The following is a 10,005-nucleotide window of genomic DNA, read 5'->3' as shown; positions in this document are numbered from 1 at the left end:
AGTTCTGCTCTGTGTGCAGAGTGAGTAGCGCGACTAAAACAGTTTTTTTTATCATCTACATCACTGAATGAAGGATTTATTTGGACCAAACCAGAGTTGATGATTTTTGAAACAGCGGAAGGAGCCATCCACACCAAAAATGAAAACGTGACCATTACTATAAATATATCTAAAAACAGTTCAAACTCACTACAACTATAATGACAAAGACAGGGGCTAATGATATCGCTTGGATCAAATTCATGCTGATTTGATTTGTGGTACACAACTTATTAAACACTTATGTAATGTAAGGATGAAAGTACACATAAAAACACATCATTGTATCGGACATACTGCCAAATGTTCTTTACTGCTGAAGGGGTCTCTGAAATCCATAATGATTTTTGTATGACTAAAATCTGTCGTTAGATTCTCTTAACACCCCTTCTTTGGGTGAACGCATAGCCTTCAGGTTTTATTTTTGTTTCTCTGCACAATGTACAGCAGTAACAGGTCTGCAGCAACTTCATCCATTTTCCTGTTAAACTACCAACACAGCTATTGAGCGCATCAAGCTGGTGGAGGGAGGATATTGTTCATTCAGTGTGGAAGGCTACATTGCTATCATTATAATCATTGGAGTCTAGTGGAGAGGGATAGTGATATTACAGCTGTTTCTCGTTAAACAAACATCTCTGTAGGGATCCATAATGTTGTCAGAATAAGGTTATTTTACCTTGCATCATCGTAACATTGTAACTTTAAAATAAAAAAAAAATGAATAAAATGAAACTCACCAAAACTGTCTTTGTTAAGGACTGTCCACACCAAGAACAATGACTATAAGTATAACAATAACTATAATTGAAAATATACGTGAAAAGGGCTGCTTCTGCATCTGAGCCTTTCAGTGGCAAAAACAACAACTTTTAGTGGACGTACTTTGCCCCGAAGGATTAACGTTAGCTTACATTGCAGCCCTTTTCACGTATACTTTCACATCTAACTCAGTCAATTATAGTTTATTTTGACCAAATCAGCTGGTGCTGGTGAGTGTTGGAAAGACTGTGGAAAGACTAACAAAGAATATTTAATTTAATTTTGTGTATGTAAATCTGATATATCTTAGGCCATAGACCAGAAACAATCAAAAACAGATCAGTCAAGCAACCAACCCTACCATCTTGCACTGGGTGACATGTTCCTTCATCCCCATTAACACACACTAATTATTTTTTTTAGTGTCAATCCAACATACATCCTGCTACCCAAAATGTCTATTAATCCACCACTTAAAATAGTTCAGCAAATGGGCCATTTCCTCTTATTTGAGTAACGTTTGCCGAAAACTACTACTACAGTGACTTTGACTTTTTTTTAAATTGTGAGGTGTTTTTTAGGGTTTATATCTTCAGTGGGAACCAGTGGGTTTGGGCTGAGATAAATACAGAGGAAGGGAAGTCAAAAAGTACTAAAAGATGGACTAACACATTGTTGGGTTTTCATTACAAAGAGAAACATAGAGCCATCCACTTAAATTCAGAATGTCAAAATCTCAATTTCCCATCTCTCCGTGTATCATGCAGCTGGTGATGACCTTGTAGACAGCTGTACTGGAAACCTGAACAACACACACCACACTTATCTTATTCTTATGACTTATATTTTATTACAGGTGCTTTCATATTTGTTTAACAGTGGCATACTTTAGATTACACTTGGAAATGGCAGCACCAGCGGCAGTAACACGTTGCCTGTTTTCAAACTGAAATTCAAATATATACTTCACTTGATTAAATTGTCAGTCCAGATTGAAATCAGATAGATAACCCTGGAATATGCAATGATTGGTTGGTTTTTGTTGCAAATCAAAATCAACGATGACAACAGCACATCATCTCCACACAGCTCTTCACAGGACAGAGGATGGTTATGATAATCAAAAGGGGGATTTCTTGTTTTTGTACATCTCTGGATAAAGGTTACTCTATGTACATGTATGGCACTTGATGACATGAAAACAAGAAACATCACAAATGAAAGAAATGGGCGCTTGGGTGTACCAGAAAAAACAAAAACAAACAAACAAACAAAAAAACTGGTGACAGGTTTCCAGGTGTCACCTTCCTCAAGCTAAAGCAAAGGAGTAATCAGTTAGGTTAAGGTCAGTGGTGTGAGTATAGGCATCCAAAACAATGAGATTAATAGATATTTGAGATTAAAGATATACAGTTGATGTGTAATGTAATGTCGAAAAAATAGCCGTGCCCTTTCAACTGCCAGCGATTGTGTATAAAAGTGGTGTTTGGAACCATTGGAATGTCAGAGCCTATACCTGTGTTCATTTGGCTTATTAGTGTAACAATATACTCAGTGTCCACATGGACATCAAACTACTAAAATCTGATACACAACATGTTTTGCAATGTTCCAACTTAAAGAAGACCCCAGCAATTTTACACATGAAAATGTGTTTACCCATCACAAGGAACTCTATGCAGTCAGTGAAATGACTGCAATTACCCATTTATAACTTTTAAATAGCATTTGCATTAATATACGGTGCCGATCACATAGAGATGAGTCACTACATTCACGGCTGCTTCAAGAAGGCCTTGGCAAAAAGTGTTGGTGCAACTGTGGAGCGAGGCAGTGTGCACATTCAGGCAATCAAATATGATTACCAGAAAAATTTACTGAAGCAGGCGTCGAGCTCTAGATGAGTAAACTGTAGAATTGAATTTAAAATCCTCCTCCTCACCTATAAAGCTCTTCATGGTCAGGCCCCTTCATATCTTAAAGAGCTCATAGTACCCTATTACCCCACTAGAACACTACGTTCTCTGAATGCTGGGCTACTTGTGGTTCCTATAGTCTCTAAAAGTAGAACAGGAGCCAGAGCCTTCAGTTACCAAGCTCCTCTCCTGTGGAACCAGCTTCCAGTTGTGTTTCGGGAGGCAGACACCCTCACCACATTCAAGAGTAGGCTTAAGACATTCCTCTTTGATAAAGCTTATAGTTAGGGCTGGATCAGGTGAGTCCTGAACCATCCCTTAGTTATGCTGCTATAGGCCTAGACTATCGGGGGATTTCCCATGGTGCACTGAGCTACTCTCTTCCTCTCTCTTTCTGCACTCATTCATGTTCCATTAATGCATGTTACTAACTCCACTTCTTCCCCAGAGTTCTTGTGCTTTCTCGTCTCGCAGGTTCTCATGGATCCTGGTGGAGCCTCCTGCTATGGTCCTGCTTGACTGCCATTGCCAATACTGTTGTTGCTGTGCACCTGTCTGTCTGTCTGTCTGTCTGTCTGTCTGTCTGTCTCTCGCTCTCTCTCTCTGCCTCTCTCTCTCTCTCACCCCAACTGGTCGAGACAGACGACCACCCACCTAGAGCCGGAGGATCTGTCCTAGGTTTCTGCCTTTTAACAGGCAGTTTTTCCTTGCCCTTGTCGCCAAGTGCTTGCTCATGGTGGTACTGTTGGGTCTCTGTAATTAATGTTAAAGAGTTCGGTCTAGACCTGCTCTATTTGAAAAGTGTCCTGAGATAACTTCTGTTATGAATTGGCGCTATACAAATAAAATTGAATTGAATTGAATTGAATTGAATTAAACTCTAACTTTAATTCAAAAAGGTGGATAACTGAGTTAACCCACCACTACACCCCTGCTCTGTAGTTCTCTCACAGGCAAACAGCTAGCTAACCTATTTACCGGCATCAAAAACCGCATCAGAACAGGAAGGAAGTGGTAAAGTAGTAAAGCTGAGCTGCCTGGGTCAAGTGTGACATTGATGAGCGGTGCAACTTTGTGCCTTGCATTACAAAGTTTCAAATATTTAAACTTTTATGCACATCTAAAAAACACTAGAAAACCACAACACGCAGCACAAGTACAAGTTGAAGATAATTCCATAGGAAAACGTGCAGGCAACGTGTTTCTAGCAATGTGTCAATGTGTGATCGGCCCCCAAGTTAGGGGTCTCCAATGTGGCGCCCACGGGCACCTGATAGCCTGCGACTGGTCTATGAGGTGCTTAGAGCATGTTCTGTAAACTCAATCTTAATCCTGATTTTTTTGTACATTACTGATATGTTTTTATTAATCAAGATATGCTTTTATAATTAATAATATAATAAAAATATATATTGAGACCAGCCTTTATTACATGTTCTGAGCTGAAACAATTCTTCTCTATTCTGCCCCTCTGCATTCGCCTTTGGTCCATTCTCTCTCCTTAAGTAGCCCTCACTCTAAAAAAAGGTTGGAGACCCCAGGTCTAAGTTGTGGCTGTGACTGGCAAACTCTGGGAAACTGGAATTTTCCGAAAATTTCAATATGTCTTACTTGCTGCTCAAGAATGTAAAAGTATTTATAGCCGAAATGTCAAAGAATGTTCATATATATTTGACCATGCAGTGTATCAGTTTAGGCTTTAGAGAAGCACTTCTCATCAGGGCCTTCTCCTCAGTAATTAGACAAACACGTGTGGTCCATCTGTCTCTCTCCATTAAAGACACATAAAATCAAAACCCTGGCAAATTCAACATGATGTCATCCAGATAAATAGTCTGTCTTGTGGAAAATGTCCAGTCTTGATGAAGTCTTTGTTTCAGAGAAACAGAAGATCTTTAAAACATGTTGACTTCTCGTCACCTTAGTTCCACAATGTTTATTTGTTTAATTTTAAGACTAAATACTAATAAATGACTTGTTACGCTGATTTCGATAACTAGTTTCTACACAGCTGTCCTGCAGCCTCCTCATGTGTGCAGTCCAGTATCAGGCCAAAGTGTGTATACACCTGTCGATCCACTAGAAGATACCGTGGTTTTTTTTTTTTCGCCTGTCCAAACCTAACCAAAATTGCGACTGTAACCTGAAATGTTTGTCAACATGCTTTAATTTGAAAGTCTACCTGGACGTTACAGACACTGTATCTTTTTTTTGATACATGGAAATATTAATACAATTTAAAAAATACCCTGTGGATTTACATGTCTAATGTAAAATAACATGAAAAATATGTAACTGCAAATAATCAGAAAATTAATGCATATTTAAAGAATTTTTTTATTTACACTTCTGTAATTTTTAAAATTGAGATTAAAATAAGAAAATAATAATAATATCTGCACTCTTCTGTAGCAGCAGTGTTCGCCTATATTTATAGGTAATTTAATTGTTTGATGTGTAAATATCTTTAATTAAATATTAAACATAAAATTAAATTAAACTGTACTGATTACTTTATAAAAAAATGTTATGAGTCAGTTATTTTCTGTTGCTTCACGTTTTTTTCTTTTTTGGTGTCCAAGCTGCTGGAATATTACCGTTTCACGGATTGAGAACATATTAACATTTCCTGCCTAGGTGAGGCAAAGTGTGACACTGCCCAGTGGACTAGTGGGTGTATTATATGCTCAGGCTTGATTCCAGGTTGATGTGTAACAGCAGTTACACATATGCAGAGTCACTGGACTGAGTGCGCCCAAAGTTGGGCATACTCATCCTGGGCACGTCTTTGTTCCGGATCTCATAAATGGACTTTCTCCTGGCCTGCACACCTCTCACAGCAGTTTTGATCTTCCTCCACCCAAGGTGGTTAAGCTCTGCCAAGTTCAGCACCACGCAGATGCCACTGACCGCAGACATGAAGACCAAAAAAACTGTCTTCTCCGTTGGTCTGGAAACGTAGCACTCTACATCTTTTATGCAAGGGTATCGATCACACTCATACACTGCAGGGACGTTGAATCCATACAGGAAGTATTGACCCACAAGAAACCCTATCTCTAATGCATTTCTGAACACCACCTGGATGATATAGAACCTGGAGATGCCCTCTTGCCTTCTCATTTTTGACTTTGTAGTTCGCAGGGCTGAGTTGGGGATGTCCTTGAACTCCAAGCAGTCTGGCTCTGCCTCCTTGTTGGAGTTTTCCGTGTTCTGCAGCACTCCATTCACAATGGTGTTCTTGATCTTTTTGCCGTCATCTCTCTTCATTGAGTCTGGGTCTTTGTCCAGGGAGAGGTACACTGTGGAGTAGCGCTGCTCCTTCTGCTTGGCAGACTGGTGCACAGAGTAGGTGATAAAGCAGAGGCTGGGGCAACACACCATGATGATCTGGAACACCCAATACCTGATGTGTGAGATGGGGAAAGCCTTATCGTAGCAGGCCTGGTTGCAGCCTGGCTGTAAGGTGTTACACACGAACATGGACTGCTCATCGTTGTACACAGTCTCTCCAACAATTGCCACGATCAGAATCCGGAAAATCACCACCACGGTCAGTAAGATCCTGAGGGAAAATCAGCAACAGAAATACATAAACATTTTTAGTGGCTGTGTTATAGTTAGTTATAGGTTCTAGCCAAAAGGCCAAACCAAGGTTTTGTGTGTGGCCAGTCTTTGTCTGGGTTGACTAGTGTAAGGAGGTGTGGTGCTGTGTCCGTTTACCCATGTTGGGGCTGTTTTGTGTTAACAGGTTTAATGAATGAAAAACTGCAGCTGTTGTTTTTTTTTTTTTGCCTGCTATTTATTTTACATTTACTTTTCTCCTTACCATTATTCAAAGCATACCAGAATAGTTTAAATGCTACATGTTTTTCCTACCCTCCAGGCAGCATTGGTTTAAAAAAAAAAAAATCTATAAGAAAGAGAATTAAAACCTGTATTAAACAGAGACTGTAAAAGTAAATTTACATTACATTTATACAAAAAACAATTTAAGAAAAGAAACTGCAGCAGGAATCTATGGTCTATCCTGAGCAATGCGTAATAAACCATTAAGGGATAGACCGGTTATCGGCCTTCCAATTATCTGTACAATTTTTTTTTTTATCCGCTTGCCAATAAAATAAATTCATTTCAAATGTGCTACTTTGGCTCTGATGCAGCTGCCTGTCTGTATACTTGCTCAATGTTCCGCCCACAGCACTATGTGGTTGATTACACATCATGAGGATTAGTACAGTAATTATGTTTTTAAAGTGTTTTAACCAGAATTTAACTGAATATATGGTTTAAGTACTCTTTAACATAAATAAAAAAAGCAATACCACAAATAATATAATTTGTTCAAAGTAAAAGTCCTGCATTTGAAACCTACTAAGGTACTAACAGTACTAAGTACAAAAGTATTAGTATCAAAATAGACTTAAACAGAGGCGTTTCCAGACTTTTTGATTGGGGTGGCACAAGTTGGGCACTGACTTATACAGGGGTTGCATGAAGTGTGTGTCTCAGTTTTCCAGTCATTCCCAATTCATCCAATTCTAGTACTGTTCCTGGACCCCAGTATGCAGAAATATCCAATACACTAGGTGGAAATAACACATTTATACCTCATGCAAATAACTGCATGAGGTTAACATAAAGTGGGCATGTTTACAAACGGGAGACTCATGGGTACACATAGAACTCCTTTTTAATTCAGATATCTTGAGGTCAAAGGTCAAGGGATCCCTTGGAAAATGGCCATGCCAGTTTTTCCATCACCAAGATTTAGCATAACTTTGGAGCAGTATTCAGCTCATGCTAGCATGATATAGATGGTACAAATGGATGCGTGATCTAGTTTCATATGATATCAGATAGCTTTAAAAGAGAGCCCACTACAGCCTCTGAAAGACAGTTCCAGTGGAAGAGGTAAAAATAATTGGCTCATAATCAGATTTCATAATAACAATATTCATAAATTCATAAGAATGTGTTTCTGCAAAGTAACTAAAGTTATCAAATAAATTTAGTGGAGTAAAAAGTACAATATCTGCCTCCAAAAGTTTGTGAACAGTAACAGTAACAATAAATTGAAATAAAAATACCTCACAATTGTACTTACATAGTACCTGACTAAACATACTTAGTTACATTCCACCACTGTTTACTACACATTTTGACACTGAGATTTTAAATTTTACTGCAAATGTATCTGTTATGGTTGCATTGATTGCTAATAATCTGTATTGGCCCTGAAAAAAATAAATATGAAATATTCATGGGGTGGTCCGAGTGTTGCAGAAATATATGCTGATTTAATCACAAACAATCACATATATGTATATAAATATATATTAAGATTTTTTAACTAAAAAACATTACATTATTGTGACACATAAAGCACTGGATATAAATATCTAAAGACGGCATTAGAAATGAATACACTATTTTATTTTTAAATCTTCTTTAAATGTTAACTTTCATTTAAAAATGAATCGAAATTAATGTCTTAAATCTGACAACATTTGACACCACTGTGAGGGCAGCTGGCGTGGACAGGTTGGCAGCCCATCTCACCCCTTCAGATCCAGGTTTTGAAGAATCCATTTGGTTTTCAGTTCATTCATAGAGAGTTTAAGGAGGTAAAGGGATTATTAACACTGTATCATTAATGACTGATCTCAGAGTCATTAATGATGCTTCATCCATTAATAAAGGCACTATAAACCCTTTGGAAGGCGCTCGCAGTGTTTCCACAGGCAGACCATCAGGTAGGTACGAGGTTATGTTACCATGGTACTGTTACTGGAGCTGTCCAGTGCTGAAATAAGCGCTCTCTTCCAGCCCCAGTCTCCCGTGGTGGTCTAATTCATCATAATGTAAATACTAACGTTAATTTATTTCCCTCAACATTAAACTCATGAATGTTTAGTTTGAATAACCAACCGGCTTTTCGGGATTCTTCTTCTGGACGTTGTGTGCTTCCTCCCAGCTGCACACTCTGTTGACACTGTGCTGAATTCTGACCTCGACTCTAAAACTCTTGGTCAATAAGAGAGGACGACACGTTTCTTTTCTTTTTCTTTTCCACAACTCTTACCTTCCGATCATAGTGGAGTGCTGCTGGACAGCCGCCTCCAAGAGACGCTCTAATATGGTCCACTCCCCCATGATTGTTCATTCGGATCACACGCTGTGCGGAAAGAAAGCGGAGGATCTTATTATTCCCCTTCTAAGAGTCTGAGAGCTCCATATCCAGTGAATGCATGGATGTGTGTGTGTGTGTGTCCCGCTGTGCAGCAGCTGTGTGGGCAGCCTGAGCGCTCCTCTCCTCCCCGCTCTCCACGCGCTGATTGGTAGAGTGTGAGCACGGAAGGCGGGTTGAGTGTGACTGAGCGCAGTGTGGAGCTCAGTGTGGCGCTCAATGCTAATCCCGCTTTAAGTAGACTTCTTTGCGTCACACGCACAACGGTTGGTGTGTTGGAGAGGCCGGGGAAGCACGCCCAGTCAGAGTAGCATATCCAGCCATCGAACGCTGCCCTCCGGTGGGTGAGACGGTGGTGATGTGCTGCGCTGCAAATAGTGACACACTCAACAAGTGTTTTTTATCTCATATCCGCACACACAGCTTGTGGTGGTTCTGAATATTAATAATATCAGTAGTTACAGTACACATATTATTTTCTTGTTTAAAAATTAATGATAATAACTTATTATTGTTATTAATAATAATTATTATTTTTGGGGGGCATCAGGCCATTCTTTTGTCACATACCCAAAAGAAAAATCTCTCTCACTCTTTCTCTCTCCTCTGTACACATCAGCACATGCAAATTGCGCTACAATAACATTAGAGTAAAGTACCAGCAACAATTTGCAACACCATATACCAAAAGCTCACAACGACAGCCTTCCTGTGATGCAAACAGGTTAATCACCATGTCATTAAAGTCTGCAGATTTTTGGATGATGTCCCACTCAATGGACAGCATAGCCAGTGCGTTTAGCCTGTCCTGTCCCATTGTGCTTCTAAGAAAGGATTTGATCCTTCAGTGTACTGAAACACCTCTGTGACTCTGCAGATGTCATGGGGGTTGTGATGGCGATTTGCGATACTTTCAGTTTCAGAAAAAGTTCTCTGAAGATTGTTCTCAGTCAGCATCCTCAACAGTGACACTGCGGACGTCAGGCCCGCAAACTCCACACTGCCGTACATCACCATCAGCTCACCTTTCAGTTTCTCTCTGCAGATCATTGGATAATGTTCACATGCAATGTCCAGCTGCTTCTGCTGGAAAGTGCT

At 39.5% G+C, this 10,005-nt stretch overlaps 1 protein-coding gene across 1 annotated transcript; it reads right to left on the bottom strand.

Annotated features, from left to right (window-relative positions):
- Positions 1-3,613: 3,613 nt before the first annotated feature.
- Positions 3,614-9,155, bottom strand: gjd2b (gap junction protein delta 2b). The gene is made up of 2 exons (XM_051378599.1): positions 8,803-9,155; positions 3,614-6,282 (listed from the first exon to the last, which is right to left on the bottom strand). Exons 1-2 carry the CDS (start codon positions 8,871-8,873, stop codon positions 5,439-5,441), a joined length of 915 nt encoding a protein of 304 aa, XP_051234559.1. The 5' UTR covers positions 8,874-9,155; the 3' UTR covers positions 3,614-5,438.
- Between the last annotated feature and the right edge of the window lie 850 nt (positions 9,156-10,005).

The sequence above is a fragment of the Dicentrarchus labrax genome, unplaced genomic scaffold, assembly GCF_905237075.1.
Source record: "Dicentrarchus labrax unplaced genomic scaffold, dlabrax2021, whole genome shotgun sequence".
In the NCBI taxonomy this organism is placed as follows: Eukaryota; Metazoa; Chordata; class Actinopteri; family Moronidae; genus Dicentrarchus; species Dicentrarchus labrax.
This window is presented reverse-complemented; position numbering and strand designations above follow the sequence as displayed.